Source organism: Equus przewalskii, chromosome 12 (genome assembly GCF_037783145.1).
Source record: "Equus przewalskii isolate Varuska chromosome 12, EquPr2, whole genome shotgun sequence".
In the NCBI taxonomy this organism is placed as follows: Eukaryota; Metazoa; Chordata; class Mammalia; order Perissodactyla; family Equidae; genus Equus; species Equus przewalskii.
Window position 1 is genome coordinate 38736867 of NC_091842.1, and position 20434 is coordinate 38757300.

Genomic DNA, 20434 nt, shown 5'->3' on the forward strand with positions numbered 1-20434 from the left:
CCTCCCGCCGAGCGCACCTGGCCTGAGCAGGGTGGGTGGGCTGCAGGCTTTAGAGGAAGGTATCCCCGGACAGGGGTTTGCATCAGCTCTGGGCTCCCCTTCCCCTGCTGCCACACACTATCTGTGTGACAGGGGCCAGGGGCTCCTCTCTCCCTGGGCCCGTTCCCTGTCTCTGAAATAGAGCCAGTTCATTCCTGCCCCGTCTCCTCCCCGAGAGGGCGCGTCCCGCACACTAGAAAGCCTCCGGGGGCAAATCCGTGTACACAAAATCGCGGCTGTAGCCCCCAGGCCCCAGGCACTCACCGCGGGGCGGGGAGCAGACAGCGCGCAGCACGTGACTTCCCCACCCGCACCACCCGCCCCCGGCACCGGGGCGTGGCCTCGGGGGGCGGCCGAGCGGCGATTGGCCAGAGGGCAGGGCCGGCGGCGCGGGCGCGGAGGGAGAGGAGCCGGGGGCGTGGCCCGGCGGGCCGGAGCAGCCTGCGATTGGCCAGGGCGTGTCGGGGCGTGGCCGCGGGCGGCGGGCGGCGGGCTGCGGGTGGGGCCGGAGGCGGCGGGAGGCACGGCTGGTCGCCTTGCACCTGAGAGCCGACGCCTGGGTCTTCGCAGCTGCGACCGCCGCCGTCCCTGCCGCCATGAACCGCTTCAGGGTGTCCAAGTTCCGGCACACGGAGGCCCGGCCGCCCCGCCGCGAGGTGAGCCCGACCCGCCGGCGCCCCTCGCCCGGCGGCCGCCCCCCCCCCAGCTCGCCGGGCTCCGCATGAGGACCCTCGAGCCCGCCGGCCCCGGGGCGCCCCCTTCAGGCCCGAGCCCGGCGTCCAGGCGCCCTGTCCCGGCCCGGCGGGCAGAGTCCGGCGCTCAAGGGACGCTCGCTGGCCGCTCCGTGAGCCCCGCCGTCCGTGGCCCGCCCGCCTCGCCTCGGGACCCCCGGGGCGGCGCAGCCCGTCCGGCCGGGGCCAAGGCCTGAGGCCTGCGAGGCTGCCTGCCTTCCCGGCTTCCGGTCGGCCTCGCCGGGGAGCCGCGGCTCCTCCTCCCTGCCGCCCCGATCGCCCCTGCCCGGGGATGGGGTGTGGGAGACATGCCCTCTCTGCGTGGCCTCGGCGAATGCGGCGTGTCAGCTGCAGAGAGGGAGCCCCTGGGCCAGAGGCGTGCCCCTCCCTCGGGTTTCCGCCGGCGCTTCCTCCTCTCGTGGCTGGCGCAAGCTCTTCCTTACTCGGTGATGCTACCAGGGGCTGGGTGGGGCCTGGGGAGGCTTGAGCAGGTGGTGCCCAGAGGAAGAGCTGAGCCAGGTGCCGCGTGTCGTCTCAGACCCCCGGAAAGGCAGCTCACCTGATGAGGGCTGTGCTTCAGAGATGATGCCAGCTGTGGTCTGCCACTCCCCGTGTTATTTAGAAGGCCTGGGAGTGTCCTCCAATAATTAAGCCTAGGAAGTGACCTCCAGTGACTCCATCAGGGGCCAAGGCACAGCAGGAGAGCCTGGGCCAGAAGCCCCGTTTTCATCTTCTGGGCAGTATTTCCTCGGCACCTCCCAGGTGCTGTTCCCAGCTGCTAGAACCACTACGGTGAACACGACAGCGTTTTCTTTCCTCTGTGCTGCCTACAGTCTCCTGAGGGAGACAGGCAGCAAGCAGACAGGCCTGCAGGGGTACTGCAAGTTTTAATAAGTGCACTGAAAACACACATCAGGGGCTGGGATGGAGATGGAGGTGGACGGTGAGGTGGGAGTTAATCTCAATAGGGTGGTCAGGGAAGGCTGCTGGGAGGAGGTGACATTTAAGCTGAGGCCAGAGGATAAGAAGCAGCCACCCACAGGAAGAGTGGGATGGGAAGAGCCTAGTGGAGGAATGGAAAGTGGGCCAGGGTGGATGGATGGAGGGCAGTGATGGGGATCACACATCATGGTGTCAGATGAGTCCAGAGCCGTCCTGCAGAGCCGGAGGGCCACAGGAAGAAGTTGGGTTATATTGTGAACGCAGTGGGGAGCCATCGAAAGATTGGAAGGGGGCGGTGGGTTGGGGAGAGAGGTGCTCAGCTTTGCATTATTACCGTCTCTCTTAGTGCAGCAAGTACTGCTTGGAGGGGTCTGGAGTGTACTTGAGGGGCCCTAGGGCTTGTTCCCAGGTGGGCCGCAGTCCAGCAAGGTAAACAGACAGGCATGGGACCAGGGATTACAGGGAGAGCTTAACACAGTTTATGTTAGAGAGATGCGAGAACAGGTGATCTGTTCTTTTGAAACATATTTCCTGTCACTGTATTTGTACAGTAAACGTGAATCAGGAGGGGAAAATAATGCAAGATGATGAGGTCCTACCCGTGGCAGGTGAACACTGAAACAGAAACTTGGGTGGTGGAGGTGGTTTCCAGGATGCTGTGGGTGGGTGGGCTGGGAAATACGGGTGCTCGATTGTCGGGCAGCAAGGAGGAGTGTTGCTTTGATATCAACAGAGAGAACATTTGGACCTCGTTGATCTTCGTTTCAGAGAAAGTGCTCCTCTGCTCTTCCGTGTGTGGGGCTGTTAACATCACGGCCTTTTCATGGGGGTGTGTCGTTCTTCCGTCTATGGGACTTTGTGGAAAGGCTTGATTTTTCCCTCTCTGACCTTGGGTGTTTTCTCCTGGGACTTGGTGGAGACCCCCATACTTGGTGGAGGCCTTCAGTAATGCTGAGGAAGTTGAGTCTGTCTTCTGTCTTAGGTACTTCTTTCTCTACTTCTCTCTCCCCATTTTAACAGAATCAGTTCCCTCCCACACACACACAAACACTGCCCAGTTAGCCTTTTGAGCTTTTTCAGCCTGAGCTCCCTTCTGACAGCCTCCTCACTCGTATTAGAGAACTGATTTAATAAGCAAAATTGCCCTCTTTATGACTTAGGTTATCATTTCAAGAACATTTTGTTTTCTAAGGGACTACTTGAGGCAGGACAGGGTTTGATCCAAAGCAATGAATCTCTAATGGTGCAGCTTTAAGGGAGAGTTCCCTGGATCACACTCTACCCTCAACTTTAGGCATTTGCAGAACCCTGGCCTTCACATTTCCCATTCTTTTTTCCAGGCCTGGATCAGTGACATTCGAACAGGAACCGCCCCCTCTTGTGGGAACCATATCAAATCCAGCTGCAGCTTGATCGCCTTCAACTCTGACCGTCCAGGTAGAGACGTGGACATGGATTCAGACATTGTCACCCTAGACCGAGTGGGAGAGAAGGGCAGACTCATTGCAGGCTAGAGGTTTGGAGGGGCTTTCGGGGCTCAGAGGTCAGTACCCCGCAGGGCCTTAGACTCCTACAAGCTGGTCCATGTGCAGTAATCAGATCAGTTTTGGTTAGGGCTTGTGTGTATATTTTGTAAAAACCACATTGGCTGTGGTGTCCAAGAGCATGACTAGGAGGGTGGGGAGAGGGCTGTCACCTTTGTTTCCAGCTGTTGCCATATGCTACCCACTCCTTGTCTGGGGTCAGCTGGGGTCGATAGGAACAGAAAGATTTGAAAAGCTCCCATATTATTTGGGCCTCCTGGTCACCAGTGATAATTAACTCAGGCCTCAAACTGACTTTGCAAAAATTGGGTACCTTTTTGCTTCGTATAACTAAGAAATCCAGGGGCTTCAGGCAGAGCTGTATCCAGAGGCTCACACATGCTGTTAGCCCTGACCTCTGTCCTGTCCCTTAGCTCTGTGGTCCTCTGGTGATGGCTTCTTTCTGAGATAAAGCTGGGAAAAGTGGTAACTGGTGGCCCAAACTGACCTCTAAGGACCCACAGTGCCAAAAAGAGACAACCACTTTCTCTAGTGTCTTCTGTACATCCAGTGTCATGCAGGCTCTTGTGTGGAGCAAGCACCTAACCTTGACCAATCACTGTGTCTAGAGGGGTGTGATCTTAGGATTGGTGGAGGCTCTGGGAAGGTCCAAGGCTGAGCTTTTGGGCCTCATGTTCCCTGGGTGTCCTGGGCAGGGAGGTAGATGGTCTCCATTAGGCCTGAAGTCAGAGCCCACATGTTTGTTTGACAGGTGTATTGGGCATCGTGCCTCTGGAAGGCCAGCGAGAGGACAAGAGACACGTGACCCACCTGGGCTGCCATTCAGGTGAGTGGGGTTTGGACCCAGGAAGTCTAGAACTTACCCCTTCCTCTCTGGGGCCAAGGATTTATATTCACCTGGTTTTACTGTCCTTTGGCTTGCGACGTCCCTTCTGTCATCCTCACTGTGCCTTCTGACAGATGGGGTCCAGATTGGAAGACTGGGTCCTGGTAGAGAATTCTGGCCTGGGCAGAAAGGAGGGGAGCTGGATGCTCCAGGTGGTCCAGCTGGGGGGAGGGGTATGTGCACCAGCCAGCACCAGGCTCCAGGCTGTTGCTGGCTCCCTGTCACTGCGGAGCACTCTGCCCTCTATGGTTCTTAGCTGTGTGTCCTTTCCTGCAACCCAGGAGACTACCTCTCGCCACCGGGCATCCTCCTCAGCCAGGCTGCTTAGGCCCCTCCAAGGAGGGGCTGGCTGGGCTGTAGGGCCAGAGAGGGATCCTCACAAAGAGAGCTTTTGTCTGCCGCGGCTGCTTCTGGGGGCGCCCGGCAGCCCGCCTGGCAGCCCGCCCACTCTGAGGAACAGTTTGCTCTCCTCGGGCTGCTGCAGCGCTGGCCCGGCTGCCTCCTCTCCCTGTCCAGCTGTGGCGGCTGTGGGTCCAGCCCTCTGGCCTGCATTGCTGGCCGCCTGTTTGGCTGCCTTGAGTGAGGGAAGGGGGCTGATTCTTGGTCCCTGGTTTCAGTGTGCGGCTCAGTGTAGGGGTCCAGGTGATGATGATGGTGGTTAATAAGGTAACAGTAGGGGGCTGGCCCAGTGGTGCAGCATTTAAGTTTGTACATTCTGCTTCTTGGCGGCCCGGGGTTCGCCAGTTCAGATCCCGGGTGCACCGATTGGCACGCCATGCTGTGGTAGGCATCCCACATATAAAGTAGAGGAAGATGAGCATGGATGTTAGCTCAGAGCCAGTCTTCCTCAGCAAAAAGAGGAGGATTGGCAGCAGTTAGCTCAGGGCTAATCGTCCTCAAAAAAAATAAATAAGGTAATGGTAATGAAGATTGATGGAGAGCTCCCTATGTGCTAAGCATGTTATCTGCATTTTCTCATCCTTTTTTAAAGCTTTTTATGACAACTTTATTGAGGTATCGTTTACATACCATTAACTTTATTGTTTTAAGTGAAGAATTTGACTTTTATTAAAGTTATAGGGCTGTGTGTACCACCCTCCAGGTTTAGAACATTTCCCCAAAGATCCCTCGTGCCCCTTTGCAGTTAGTCCGTTTCCACCTCAGGGCCCGCAGCCTCTGGCAACCGTTGGTCTTTCGCCCTCTGCGGCAGGGGTCTGTATACTGCCGTTGTGGCCCAGTCTGGCCTGCCGCCTGTCTTTGTAGGGAGTTTGATTGGGACACAGCTATGCCTCTTCCGTGACAGTCGGCCTGTGGCTGTCTTTCCCGGCAACTGCAGCATCGAGTAGCTGTGACAGAGACCTTCTGGCCCTCAAAGCCTGAAACGTTGACTGCTTCCCACCATCCAGGGAATGTTTGCTGTCTCCTGCTCTGTAGGCTGGCCCTTTCTGGACATTTCCCATAAATGGAGTTATACCATACATAGTCTTCGAAGTCTGGCTTCTTTCACGTAGCGTAATGTTTTGAGGTCCATCTGTTGTAGCACGCATAAAAAGTCTGCTTTCTCATCCACTCTTACACTTTTTTTTAAGATTTTATTTTTTCCTTTTTCTCCCCAAAGCCCCTTGGTACGTAGTAGTATGCATTTTTTTTAGCTGTGAGTTTTTCTAGTTGTGGCATGGGGGATGCCACCCCAGCATGGCCTGATGAGCGGTGCCATGTCCGTGCCCAGGATCTGAACCGGGGAAACGCCAGGCCTCCGAGGTGGAGCATGCGAACTTAACCATTCGGCCATGGGACCGGCCTCCACTCTCAACTCTTTGGAGTAGGTTTTAAAGATGTTATTTTCCCTTTTTCTCCCCAAAGCCCCCCTGGTACATAGTTGTGTATTTTTAGTTGTGGGTCTTTCTAGTTGTGGCATGTGGGATGCTGCCTCAGCATGGCTTGATGAGCGGTGCCATGTCGACACCCAGGATTCGAACCCGTGAAACCCTGGGCCTCTGTAGCAGAGCGCGTGAACTTAACTGCTTGGCCACAGGGCCAGCCCCCCTGAAGTAGATTTTAGAATAACCCATTTTTCACCTAAGAGAACTGAGGCTCAGAGAGATTAGGAACTTACCAACGTTGGCACTGCTGTTGGCAGAGCCAGGATCAGGTCTGTCTGACCCCCGTGTTCTTCGACACCATGTTTTTTGCTTCTTGATGCTGTTTACTTTTCGTGGAGCTGCCCCTGAGTAGGTGATGTCTGTGAAGTGGTGAGCCCCTTGTTACTGGAGGGCTCCAAGTAGAAGCTGGACCAGGCTTCTCTTGGCGAGTTGCGACCTCATAGTCGCTCTGACTCTTCAGAGCCTCTCTCTGCAGGCGCAGCCCTGCCAGGAAGCTGCTGTTGGGGTAGCTGAGCTGCGGCTCGCTCAGAACCTGTCTTTGAGGTCTCAGGCGCCATTCTGCCTTCTTAGGTGCCAGTGGTGGGGGGACTGTGGTGGGCTGACTGTGGTGGGCTGAACTCTGCCTGGGGCCCTGCCTTCAGGGCTACCTTCTGCCTCTTGGCTCAGGGCCAAGCAGCCCTTCAGCCCAGCTGCCCTGGGGAGCAGAGGGCTGGGAAGTATTTAGAGAGCGTCTGGGCTGTGGGGAGGTGTCTTGGGGCCTGCTCCTATTTGGGAAAGGCCATGTTGGACTGAGGTTGTAGGTTCTAGAACTGGACTGCTAGCCTGAATCTCAGCTTCTCCCCTTCTTAGCTGTGCAGCTCTGGGCAGCTTACTTAACCTCTCTGTCCTGGTGTCCTCATCCTCCAGTTGGGGATGATGCTACAGTGCCATCCTGGGGGTTGTGAGGACTTGGTGAGATAAGTGCACTTAAAGGACACGGGCCTGCTGGCACAGCTGAGTGCTCAGATTGGCCGTATTGCTGCTTCTCATTCCCTTGGGAGAGCCAGGCTGCCGCACCTGGCCTGGGCCCTGCACTGTCCAGGGCAGAGCCTGCAGGGCAGGGTGGCCGGGTTTCTGCGCCTGGAAGTCCCCCCAGCCCCCCTGCATCTGTGATGTCCTAACACGTACCAGCCCTCCACATCCTCCAGGGCCCACCACGCCCCATCCACGAAGCCTGCCCTGACCCCTGATCTTAGGGTCCCCCCTGCGTGCCAGCCGGCCTCTTGCTGTGTCTGCAGAGACGTGTGTGTCTCCCCTTGGAGGTGGTGAGGGTCCGTTAGAGCTGGTGGCGTCTGTCCCGTTTGTGAATCCCTCATGGGCCCAGAGCAGGGACTGGCTCTTGTGTTCACTCACCTGGGCTGGGCCCTGGAATGGGGCGAGTGTAGGTGTCTGGTAATCCGAGGAGCTCCCTGCCCATTGTCCCGCTGACTTCCCGATGCCGGGCCCTTGGCCACGCTGGGGCTGCAGGGCTCTCAGGGACATATGTCACAGGCAGGGGCCTATGGCTTTTGCTATTATTTCCAGAGGTGTGCTCCCTCTTGGACTTGTTGCCTGCTGAGATGTGGGCAGAGGCGTTGCCTCAGAAACCCTGGGCTGTGATTCCTGGCCTCGAGGGGAGATCACTTTGGGATGGAAATGGGACATTCTGGTGGGTTCTCTTGGGACCCGTGTCAGCCTTCGCTCTCCCACAGACCTGGTCACGGACCTGGACTTCTCTCCCTTTGATGACTTCCTCCTGGCCACAGGCTCAGCCGACAGGACGGTGAGTGGAGCTGCTGAAAGAGCTGCTTGATGCCCCTCCCACCTGTAGCTGGGGGCTCAGAAGGCCCCCGGGGCCCTGCTCCCTCCCAGTCCAGTCCCTCCCACTCCCCTCCAGGGCCCTCGGTCCCTCCGGCCCCTCTACAGGCTTTCAGGGCTGGGCTAGCCCGGACTTTCTCAGTTCCTCAACCCACGCTGGCTCCCAGGTGCTCCCGTGCGCTTGCCCAGAGCCGTGGCTGTGACCTGTTGTGTTGCTTAGCTGCCTAAGGAGAGCAGGGCTGCCGTGGTTTGGGAGGCCCAGAGGAGATAGACCAGAGCCATGGGCTCCCCAACAGTCACGTCTCCCCCGCCAGCCTCTAACCACATACTGTGATCCTGAGCCAGGTTCCCCTCCCTTCCCCAACATAGGGTACCCCTGGGGCAGCGGGGCCCCGCCCAGTCCTCGCAGCTCACAGACTGCTCCTTCCCGCAGGTGAAACTGTGGCGGCTGCCAGCCCCTGGCCAGGCGCTGCCCTCAGGGCCCGGGCTGGTACTGGGCCCTGAGGATGTCCAGGTGGAGGTGCTGCAGTTCCACCCCACTGTGGATGGCGTCCTGGTGAGCGCGGCGGGCACGGCTGTGAAGGTCTGGGATGTCGCCAAGCAGCAGCCCCTCACAGGTACGGCCACACTGGCCAACCCCTCCTGGGCAGCCCCCATCTGGACAGCAGTTTCTTTGTTTCTTTGTGGTGACATGAGTTTTCAGTATGTCTCAAAGTTTCACGTGTGTGTAGCGAAACTGTGGTAAGATTCTGGAAGGCTCTTTACAAACACCCCGTCCCTCCCTGCTTCCTGTGGGCATCTGTTTTCATCTCACCCAGCTGTTTTTTCTGATTTTTCCTCTGTATGTTTAAATAATTTCCTTATACTGTTATTTCTTGAGTCGTATGTCATTTCAGTTTTGAAAACAAACTACTAACTGCTGCCCTGGGAGATGAGGATTTTGCTGTCTTATAGCCTCTGCTCCCAGCATGCTTCTCCTCTCATTTTCCCAAGATAGGTTGTCCTAGTCCATTCTGGCTGCCATGTCAAAATGCCATTGACTGGGTGGCTTATAAATGACAGGAATTTATTTCTTAGAGTTCTGGAGGCTGGGAGTCTAAGATCAAGGCTCCAGCAGATTCGGTGTCTGGTGAGGCTGCTTCCTGGTTCAGAGCTGGCCGTCTTCTCACTGTGTCCTCACATGGAGGCAGGGGCAAGGGAGCTCTCTGGGGTCTCTTTTGTAAGGGCACCAGTCCCATTCATGAGGCCTCATCCTCCTGACCTAATCACCTCCCAAAGGGCCTGCCTCCAAATTCCTTCACAGTGGGGGTTAGGTTTCAACATGGCAATTTTGGGGGGACACCAACATTCAGGCCGCGCATAGATGATGACAACTTTGAGTCAGATTTCTTAGTATCAGAATGGCTATGACCCTGCAGTGTGACCTACAGCTGAGCCCAGGTTTTTCTGTGGTAGCATCACAGAGTCCTTGCCACAGAGTCCTCCTTGACATGCTCATCCCCATTGAGGGTAAAGACACGAAGCTCAGAGAGTTGAAGGGTGGACTTGCCCCTCAGGGCTGTGCAGAGTATCCCGGCTGGTTAAGCTCACTGTGGTGATGTCCCCACCTCTGGGGCTGGGACCCAGGGCTGTCAGTAGTGTAACTGGGTATCTCAAAGTTCCCTCCTGACAGCATCAGTTACTGAGAACTCAGCCAGTGCCCACTATGGAGTCATCTTGTGCCACAAGAGAGGTGAACTATAAGGTGCAGGCCTTGCCCCCAAAGAGTTCCTGGTGAAGTCGAGGAGACCAGCCTAACCCTTGCAGCAGAGATGAAGGTCACCAGGCAGTATGTTATTAGGGAGTCACTCCAGCTGTAACTGCTCTCTCTCAAGCCCCTCTCCTGTGCCCAGTACTGTGCTGAGGGATTCATGGCTCTTCAGCACAGCACAGCCGTTCCACTGGGGGGTGTCGCCATTCCCAAGCACCAGACGAGGTAAAATAACTTGGCTAAAACCATGGTGCCGGGAGGTGGCAGGCTGGGATTAACCTCAGTAGAGTAAACCTTGGCATAGTAGTTATCTATTGTTGCAGAACAGATTACCCCAAAATGTAGAGGCTTAAAACAACTGTAAACATTTATTATCTCAGTTTCTGAGGAATTTGAGAGCAGCTTAGCTGGGTGGTTCTGTCTTGGAGTTTCTTGTGAAGTTGCAGTCGAGATGTCCACTGGGGCTGCTGTCATCTGAAGGCTTGACTGGGGCAGAAGGATCCACTTCCAAGATGGTCACTCACACAGTGATGGCTGTGGGCAGGAGGCCTCAGTTTCCTCCCATGTGGGCCCTCTCCGTGAGCGGCTTGAGTGCCCTCCCAACATGGTGGCCAGCTTCCCCTGGTGAACAATCCGAGAGAAAGGGAGCAAGGAGGAAGCCACAGTGCCTTTTATGACCGAGCTTTGGAAGTCACTTACCATCACTTCCACCAAATTCTCTTTGTTAGAAGTGAGTCACTGAGTCTTGCTCATAGGGAGAGGAGGGGAATTGGGCTCGATGTTTTGAAGGGAGAGTCTGTTAGTTTCCTGGGGCTGCTCTAGTGAGGACCACAAACAGAGTGGCTTAAAATAACAGAAATTTATTATCTCATGATTCTGGAGACCAGAATTCTGAAATCAGAGTGTTGGCAGGGCTGGTTCCTTCTGAGGCCGCAAGGAAGAATCTGCTGTGTTCCTGTCCCGGCTTCTGTGGCCTCAGGCGTTCCGTGGCTTGTAGACGGCCGTCTCCTCCCAGTGTCTTCACATCATCTTCCTCTGTGTGTGTCCATTTCTGTGTCCAATTCCTTTTCACAAGGACACCAGTCATATTGGATTAGGACCCACTCTAATGACCTCATCTTAACTTGATCATCTGCAAAGACCCTATTTCCAAATAAGGTCACCTTCACAGGTGCTGAGGGACTTCGGCATCTTTTAGGGAGGACACGATTCAGCCTATAACAGGAGGAGTGTCAAAGAATTTGTGGACGCATTTCAAAACCGTCACACTGAGGGAGGAGCTGGGATGGCCTGAGCAGAGGCCTGGGGCAGGAGTGTGTGTGTGACACATCTGAGGGCTGGTGTGACCCAGGTGCGCGGTGTTGGTGAGTGACTGGAAATGAGAGCCAGGCCGGGGAGCAGGCAGCCTTGGAAGGTTGTTGAGTGGAAGCAGGTCCTGACGAGGGCAGGGCTGAGGGAAGAAGCCCCCAGGTGCAATGCTGCATGTCTGGAAGGAGCTGTTGCCCTTGCTTTTCCCCCTGGAAAGGAGCCTTGCAGCTGCTGCTTCTGCCCCGGGGAGTTACCCCAAGCCAGGCCCGCCCGCACCCGCTTCCCTGGTGCCCCTGTTGCCTGGGATGGGGTGGGGGACCCTGGACCCCTTCCTGACTTTGGCTGCTTCTCTGCAGAGCTGGCAGCCCACGGGGACCTGGTGCAGGGCGCTGCCTGGAGCCGGGACGGAGCCCTGGTGGGCACGACATGCAAGGTAAGCAAACAGCGGTGAGACTCGAGCAGGTGCCAGCGGGGGCCTGAGGTGTGTCCGTCTCTGCAGGGGCCATCCTGTTGCAGAGCACCAGTCCTGGGCTGTTCCTGTCATGCTCAGGGGCATTCATGGGACAGAAGAGCACCAAGGTCACGATGGGCATTTGTGAGCACCCTAACCCTCCCCCACCTCAGCTGCCTTCACACCTTCTGGTTTGCACCTGCATCTGGCCCCCTCTCCACCTTGGTACCAGGGCCTGAGGTCCCTATCAGATAAAGACCCAGGTGAAGCCGCACGCTGGCCATGCTGAGCCCTGGTTTGTGCGATCTGGCTTCAACCTCGCCTGGCTACCTATTTGCTTTATCCAATCTGCCTGCTTTTCTGTGAGGGGGTGTTAAGCAGCATCCGTACATGTGGCACTGTGCCAGCCCCCACATCCAGTGAGCAGGCCTGGAGGTCCTTGCTAATGCCAGACCCTGTGTCCCCTTGGACCCATGCTGGTGGAGTGGCCAACGTGGATTAGGGGGTCGTACAGATGAAACGATAATTGTGACTTGTGATACAGGCTCTGAAAGAGGGACATGAGGTGCTTTGAGCTGGTTGGAGAGGCTGGGAGACCAACAGGGGCTCAGAAGGGAGGGTTGATGGCGTGGCGCAGGGAGAGCACCCTGCACAGGGAGCTGCAGGTGCAGAGGCAGGGCTGGGAGCGGAGAGCAGAGGGTGCAGGCCCCAGTCACTTGCACAGGGTTGTACTTGTTACTGTAGAAGCAAGGGGAAAGCACTGGAGCGTTTAAAGCCAGAGAGGGGTGGGCCGTGGCGTGAGGGGAGCAGATTTGCATTGTGAAAGCTCCCCAGCTGCACTGTGGACAGGGCATTGCAGGGGTGGGCGATATCTACAAATGAAGGTGGGACAACTTCCAGGGGAGACGGAGCGTCCTGGGCCAGGGGTGGAGCAGACAGAGAGGCGGGAGACTTGGGGAGGAGAGAGCTGTGGTGTTGGTGATGGGCTGGAGTGAGGAGTAGGGGATCATGAGGATGGCTCATGGGTTACAGGCTGCAGGAGAGGCCTGCCGCAAAGACAGGGTGCTTCCAGGTATGGTTGTGGGCCTTTTGGGCTAGGGGTACCTGGGATCTCCAAGCAGAGTTGTCACTTGAGTCCATGGACTGGGGCTCTGAGCAGTGGTCTGAGCTGCAGGTGGAAGTGCAGGCGTCATCTGTGTTTATGTGGCACTTGTGGAGCGATGGGGGGGTGTTCCCGAGAGGAAGAGAAGGACATGAGAAGAAGAGGGTAGAGTGAGCCAGGAGGAAGGATGGGAACCTGCAAAGGAGACAGAAAGAGCTGCCTGGTGGGAGGAAGGAAGCCAAGAGAGGGCTGGCTGTCTGTGCCTTGAGACCCAAGGTGAGAGGGTTTCCCCAGGGAGATGGCAGGGACCACCAGGGAGAGTCTGCTAAGAGGTGGATGCCATGTACCTGTTGGATTTGGGGACATGGGCAACCTTCAGGACCTTCTAGGATGTGCTGTGTCCTGGAGCACCTGTGATGGACGGGTGGAAGGTAAAGAAAAAGAGCCTCAGGGCACCTTCTGCGACGCGTGGTGGGAGGGGGAATAAGCTGGCCAGGGGGTTGGAGGTGAGGTCCCCTCTGAAGGAGAAATGTGGGGTTTGCATACTTGGGGGATCCTATTTCGAACTTCCTCTTCTTTTCTCTGCCTTCTTAGAAGCCCCATGAGAGGTAAGTAAGACTGGGCTGCTGGCCCCCAGGAAGCCCCTGCAAGGGCAAGGCGGTCATGGTCACAGTCACATAGCCGTGGCCTGGTAGCACTGGTGAGCACAGCTTCCCGGGGACAGTGCATCGGGGCTGCCCTCCTGAGGAGGAGAGGACAGGCCTCCCAGGCAGAGGGACCAGCCTAGACAGAGTCCTGCGTTTAGGCTGTGACTCCCCTTCCAATGGGAAACCCTCTCTGCCCTGCGTTTCCATGGTATGTGGGTGAGGGAGACAGACAGACAGATAGATGCTCAGAATGGGATAGAGGGAGGAGGGAAGGGTCATCACAGGAGGGTTTTACTTTACGATCACCAAAGTATGGTAGTTTGTGCTTGTTTCACGAATTTTGGAGAGCAGTGAAAAAATGAAGAGCAAGAAAAAGAATCACCCATCATCCTTCCCCGCCCTCCCCCCCCACTGCCTGGGACAGCGCCTGTCACTGTTTGCTATCTTTCTCTCGAGCTTTTTCTAAGGCATCTTTTTCTGTATGTGTTGAAGTCATACTCGCTGTTACTCTATCCTGCATTTTTTTGTTCAGCATAATAATCATTTTCCCCAGTTCATCAAAAATGTAACAGATGTCACAGGAAATGTTGTACAGACTTACCAGTTTACTCAGTCAAGCCCCTGTTGTCAGATGTGTGGGTTACTTCCACTTTTTGTCACTGTGTTATACATTTGTAGCGTTTGAATGTATTTGTATAGAGATTTTTTCTCTTGTCTTCTGTGTGACTTTCTTAGCCTAGGGCAGGGGCTGGCAAACTTCCGTAAAGGGCCAGAGAGTAAATGCTTTGGGTTTTGCAGGCCACACCGTCTCTGTCAGCACTGCCTTGTAACAAAGCAGCAGCCACGGACGGGTAAACGATGGGAGAGGCCATGTTTAGTAAAAGCACTTGTAGAACTAGGCCTGGGGCCCGGATCCCTACCAGGGACGGGCCAGCACTTGTGGGCCATCGAGAGTTTGAGGGTGGTTGATACATTTTAACCAGCGGCTTTCCAGAGGGGAGGTGCAGCTCCCCTGGGGCTGTCCTGTGGACGTTGTGGGTTTCAGTTTGAGCTTTGGGAGGAGACTCATGTGTCCCCTGTGTGCCCCTGGGCGAGCAGTCCCACCCTCTGAGCCTGTACTGCTCACCTGGAAATGGATGCCTCAGGGGTGCTGGTCCCACAGGGCTGAGTTCACGTGACAGGGCCCTGGCTCTGGGCCACCTGCTGCTGCTCGGCCTCACAGCTGCAGTGGATGCCTGAGGGGATCAGAGCCATGTGACAGATGGGGTCTGTGACAGGAGGGTGGCAGGAAGGTACGTGGTTTCACCAGTAACAGAGCAGCCCTGGGCAGACGGGGGCAGCATCCTCAGTGGGGGGACAGGTGTGACCTCCACGTTCTATGACTGCTCTGAGCAGAGACTGTTCTCATTGGCCCTCGCTCACGCACATCAGCCTGCCTGAGAGGGAGGAAGGAAGCCTAGGGCGCAGGGCAAGCTGGGGCCACTTCTGTTAGAGCTTACTCAGGCCGCATGGCTGGACTGCCTCCCAGGGAGGGTGCCCTGCTGACCACCCCGGCCTTAGGCTGACACCTGGCAGGAGGTGACTCCTCTGAGCCTTGCGTCCTCTGCCCAGTGTCTCCTGGCTCCAGTCCTCCACCCCAGCCCCAACCTGGATGTCTGGGGGCTTGACATGTGTCGCTTCCAGTGGTGCAGCCAGAGGCGCCTCCCGTCCCCAGAGCTGGGGACTGGTGTGAACCTGCAGAGCCCCCAGCGTGGCTGAGTCTGGTTTTGACAAGGCTGCAAAGGGATCGATTAGGACGGAGGGACGGTTCCCAGGGATTCCTGCCAATTGGGAGCCTGGTGAGGAGCGCCAGCAGGGGGAGCTGCAGGCAGGGGTGGGCAGGGTGGGCTGAGCCAGGCACGAGGCACAGGAGATTTTTGTTCTGAGAGCTTTGGGCACTGTGGGGGGGGGGGGGGGGGGTTCGGGGGGGCGGGGTATGTGGTTGGATGGCATTCTGGAGCAGGGCGAGAAGGGACGTGGGGAGACAGTAGGGAGAAGTTCAGCCCCCAGGTGAGCGAGCAGTGCAGCTGCCAGGCCTCGGTGACTGGACGTGGGCGGGGAGAAGGAGGCGAGAGTGACTTCCTGGGTGGTGGTGGAGCACCTGAGGACTTGGAATCCCAGGAGGGAGGTGTCAGGTCCGGGGGTTGTGTGCAGAGGGTTTATTGAGGAAGTTCGAGGGAGCTGTCCCACGTTGAGGCAGGGGAGCCAGACCCTGTCCTGATACTGACCAGTCATCGGACATGTGGGCCCCAGTACCAGGAGGGGTGCACAGCTATGAGCCCTCAGCACCGGGGACAGAGCAATGAGCCACAAGCCCCGCAGTCACTGCAGTCCCCCAGTGCTGCTGGGACCGCTTGCTCCTTGTCTCAAGTTCACGCCCTGGGGAGAGCTTTTCCAGGGTCTGGCTGGAATCTTACAGGAGGAAAGGTAGGGGGAGGAGCCCCCCATGCGGCTGGTCTTGGGCTCGCATCCGGGGCTGGCCCCCTCCTGGTCACTGAGGGGGTTTCATGGTGTGGTCGTCCAGCCCCTCCTCCCTGAGCCGTCGAGCCCCACTTACTGTCAAAATTGGTCACAGAGTGCCCCATGGTGTCCTGCCACCTCCTGCTGGCGTGGTGACTCCACTTGTTGCTTGCTGGTGTGTTTCAGGAGGAAGAGCTAGTGTGACCAGGCCACTGTGAGTGGACACAGCTCAGAGTCCAGTGGAACTCTCCTGTTCCTTCTAGACCCAGAGAGCCTAAAGTCATGGGGACGAGAAGCACAGATTTCTTGAGTGGGTCACTGGAGTGGTGCCGAGAGGAGAGCCACCCCTACATCTTCCCGGACCTGTACAATGCTGTTGATCTGGGTACTGCTGATCTGGGTCTGCATCCTGGCAGAGGATGCTATTCTCACAGGATGTTACCATCACCTATCACCAAGACCTGGGTAGGCACCATGGTCTTGCGTCCACTGCCACCCTCCTCTGCCATAAGGGGTGGTGCCTCGGGATCCTGGGTGGGTACAGTCAACACCGAAACCCTTAGGGAATGGTGCAGGAGGGGAGGCTGCCACCTGTGATTGCAGGCCAGGTGGAAGTGCCTGTGGGTTTGTCCTGACTATGTAGGGGTAGCTGGTGGGTGGGCCTGCCCTCAGCAGGAGGGAGCCTGAGCCCTTCTTGGCCAGTGGTCAGTGGGCTAGACTCTGGGTTTGCGCACAAGGCTGCCTGATTTGGGCCAGGTGTGGGGCACGCTCTGCTTCCCCTCAGAGCCTCCTTCATCTCGGCACCATCTCTCTCCTGGTTGGGCACCTCCCTGGCCACTTGGTTCTAACTCCCATCCTGGCTTGGAGCAGCTCTACCTCCCAGGACCCTCGATTCTCCTGCAAGGCCTGGGCCCGGGCCTTACTGAAGCCCCTTCCTGCTCCCTTCCCAGCTCCTCTGGCGGAGGGAAGAGGCAGGCGGCCGCTAGGGGGCGTGCCGGCCTCATAGATGGAGGCTTGGGCCCCTGAGCTCCCACTCTGCCTGGGCGGTTGGGCCTCTGAGCCCAGTGCCGACATGTACCTGGGCCGCGCAATACCACCCCCTCCGCCTGGGCCCGCAGGCCCCCATCAGCACCAGGCCAGCCTCCAGTGCCCAGTCTGAACCCTGGTCTGAACCCAACATCCAGCTCGTGCACTCATGGCCTAGCTGCCTTTAGGGAGCGCCCGTGTGCCAAGAACTATGACTCTGACCCGTGAGAGGTGCTGCCACCATCCCTATCCTTCCGAGTGCTCAGGGTTTACCCAGGTCACAGAGCGCGTCAGTGGTGGAGCTGGTGTTCAAACCCAGGCTGTGTGGCTCTTCCCGGCGGCTCTCTCGCTCAGGTGAGAGTGACCCTTGCTGCCAGGAGGCAGTCTCTCTTGCCCGTCCTCTGTCTCTCCCTATCCTCTCTGTCTCTTGCTGCCCTGTCTGTCTCTGTCCTCTATTTCTAGTTGTTCTCTCTCGTCCCTTGCTGTTTTTCCTCTGTCTATAGTTGTCCCCTTTGTCCCTCTCTGTCTCTCTTTGTCCTCTATCTCTCTCCATCCCCTCTCTTTCTCTCTTTGTCCTCTCTCTGTCTTTCTCTCATCCCCTCTCTTTCTCTCTCTGTTTTTCTCTCTGTCCTTCACTGTTTCTCTTTGTCTCTTTCTGTCTTCTCTCTTTCTCTCTTTGTCCTCTCTCTGTCTAACTCTCTCTGTGCCCTCTCTTTCTCTGTCCCTCACTGTTTCTGTCTCTCTCTGTCCCCTTTGCTTCTCTCTCCATCCTCTCTTTGTCTCTCTCTCTCCTCTCTTTCTCTCTCTGTCCCTCTCTGTTTCTCTCTCTCCTCTCTCTCTCTCACTGTTCTTTTTGCCTGTCTCAGTCCTCTGTCCCTCGCTGGCCTCATCTGTCCCATCTCTGTCTCTAACCAGCCTCCTCCTGAGCCTGAGGCTGTGTAGTGGAGTGGCGCTTCAGAGCTCATCCCTGGACTGTGCCTGTGCTGCCTGGCATGCGCCAGGTGCTTAGTATACTGCAGCTGGGAAGCTTTGCCAGGACTGACCCAAGAGCCCTGGAACCCCACCAGGTGTGTCAGGAAGGCCTGGGACTGACCTGCCAGGGGAGACCTGGCTTTCAAGGCATCTCCAGGCTGGCCACCTCTGTTCCCGTTGTACGCTCTCCTCGCATGGCCTTGTCTTCCCCTCGCTGTCATATGCCAGCAAGTTCCTGTCTCCGCATCTTTGCTCAAGCTGTTCCACCTCCCTCAAATGCCTTTCCCTTCCCAACACAAGCTCTGCTTGTCCTTCGAGGTACAGCTCAGGTCCAAGTTCCTCCCTGAAGTTTCCCGTAACCACCTTTGGGTCACAGAGTTCAGCACTGGGCAGGGACTGTTGGCTATCTCTGCATCCCAAGGACCCAGGCAGGGGCCAGACAGAAACGTTGGGCAGATAGTACCAGGAGTTCCCGTACCCTCCCTCCCCGCTCCATCTGGCCTGGTGCGGTGCATTTGTTACAGTTAAACAAATATTTCTACGTTAACTAAAGCTCATCGTTTACATTAGGGTTCACTCTTGATGTTATGCATCTTGTGGGTTTTCACAGATGCATGATGTCATGTGCCCACCATCACAGCGTCAGGCAGAATGGTTTCACCGCCCCGAAAGTGCCCCATGCTTCACCTCGCCATCCCTCCCTCCCACTCCAAAACCACTGGCAACCGCTGATCCTTTTGCCGTCTCGATGAGATTTCCCTTCTGAATGTCGTGTTGTTGGAATCATACAATATGGAGCCTTTCCAGATTGGCTTCTTTCACTTAGTAATAGGCATTTATGGGTCCTCCACATCTTTTTGTGGACTGATGGTTATTTTTTTTTATTGTGGTAAAAAACACATATCATAAAATTTACCATCTTAACCATTTCTAAGTACACAGTTCAGTAATGTTGTGTGTTTACGTTGTTGGGAAACAGATCTCCAGAACTTAAATTCTATACCCATTGAACAACTCCCCTTTTCCCCCTTCCTTCCAGCCCCTGGTAACTACCATTCTACTTTCTGTATGTATGGATTTGACTTTTTTTTTTTTTGAGAAAGATTAGCCCTGAGCTAACATCTGCTGCCAATCCTCCTCTTTTTGCTGAGGAAGACTGGCCCTGAGCTAACATTTGTGCCCATCTTCCTCTGCTTTATATGTGGGATGCCTGCTACAGCATGGCTGACAAGCGGTGCCATGTCTGCACCCAGGATCCGAACTGGTGAACCCTGGGCCACCAAGAAGAGGAACGTGCTCACTTAACTGCTACGCCACCAGGCTGGCCGCATGTCTGGCTTATTTTATTTGGCGTAATGTCCTCCAGGTTCATCCGTGTTGTAGCACGTGGCAAGATTTCACTTTTCAGACTGAAGAACATTCCAGTGTACGTGCATTCCACGTTTTGCTTATCCTTTCATCTGTTAAGGGACACTTGGGGTTCCTCCACCTCTAAGCTGTTATGAATAATGCTGCTGTGAACATGGGTGTGCAAATGTCTCTTCATGACCCTGTTTTCAGTTATTTTGGATATATACCCAGAAGTGGAATTGCTGGATCATATGGTCATTCTATTTTTAATTTTTTGAGGAACTGCCAGATGGTTTTCCACAGCAGCTGCACCATTTTACATTCCCACCTACGGCGTACAAGTGTTTCAACTTCTCCACATCCTCACCAGCACTTGGTGTTTTCTGGATTTCTTGATAGTAGCCATCCTAATGAGTGTGAGGTGATATCTCATTGTGGTTTTGATTTGTGTTTCTCTGAGGGTTAGTGATGAACATCTTTTCGTATGCTTCTTGGCCAGTTATATCTTTGGAGAAATGTCTATTTAAATCCCTTGTGTATTTTTAAAATCAGGTTACTTGATTTTTTGTTGCTAAGTTATATGAGTTCTTTATATATTCTGGGTATTAACCCCTTATCAGATATATGATCTGCAAATATTTTCTCCTATTCTTTTTTTTCTTAAAGATTTTATTTTTCTTTTTTCTCCCCCAACCCCCGCCCTCCCCCGGTACATAGTTGTGTATTTTTAGTTGTGAGTCCTTCTAGTTGTGGCATGTGGGATGCTGCCTCAGCATGGCTTGATGAGCAATGCCATGTCTGTGCCCAGGATTCGAACTGGCAAAACCCTGGGCCGCCGAAGCAGAGTGTGTGAACTTAACCACTCGGCCACAGGGCCAGCCCCTCTCCCATTCTATAGGTTGTTTTTTTTACTGTGTTGATTGTGTTCTTGGTGAACAAAAGTTAAGTTTAATGTAGTCCCACTTGTCTGTTTTTGCTTTTGGTGTCATATCCAAGGAATCATTACCAAATCCAATGTCTTGAAGCTTTTCCTCTATGTTTTCTTCTAGGAGTTTTATGGTTTTAGGTCTTAGCTGTTTCTTTTTATCACTGAGTAATATTCCATTGTATGAATGTACCAATTCCATGTATCCATTTGCCTATTGAGGGACATCTTGGTTGCTTCCACTTTTTTGCAGTTTTGATTAAACTGCTGTAAACATTTACATGGACATAAGTTTTAACTCATTTGGGTAAACACTTAGGAGTGCAATTGCTGGATCATGTGGTAAGAGTATTTTTAACTTTGTAAGAAACTGCCAAACTGTCTTCCCAAGTGGTGGCTGTACCATTTTGCACTCCCATCACCCATTCGTGAGAGTGCCTGTTGCTCCACATCCTCGTCAGCATTTGGTGTAGTCAGTTTTTTGGATTTTAGCCATTCTAATAGGTGTGTAGTGGCAGCTTATTGTTTTAATTTACAATTCCC

The 20434-nt window shown here is 55.4% G+C and overlaps 1 protein-coding gene across 5 annotated transcripts in view; it reads left to right on the forward strand.

Annotated features, from left to right (window-relative positions):
• The first annotated feature begins 508 nt into the window (after nucleotides 1-508).
• The window catches only part of CORO7 (coronin 7), a 58732-nt gene continuing 38806 nt past the window's right edge, over nucleotides 509-20434 (forward strand). For 3 of the 5 annotated variants that reach the window (XM_070568599.1, XM_070568601.1, XM_070568600.1), the window contains exons 1-6: nucleotides 511-695; nucleotides 3053-3149; nucleotides 4008-4082; nucleotides 7756-7826; nucleotides 8295-8478; nucleotides 11276-11352. In XM_070568599.1, the coding sequence (XP_070424700.1) occupies nucleotides 636-695; nucleotides 3053-3149; nucleotides 4008-4082; nucleotides 7756-7826; nucleotides 8295-8478; nucleotides 11276-11352 (564 nt within the window). In that variant the 5' untranslated portion in view covers nucleotides 511-635. Of the gene's footprint in view, nucleotides 696-3052; nucleotides 3150-4007; nucleotides 4083-7755; nucleotides 7827-8294; nucleotides 8479-11275; nucleotides 11353-15804; nucleotides 16084-20434 lie in introns of those variants that run through there. The other 2 variants (XM_070568602.1, XM_070568603.1) reach the window with 2 other exon arrangements.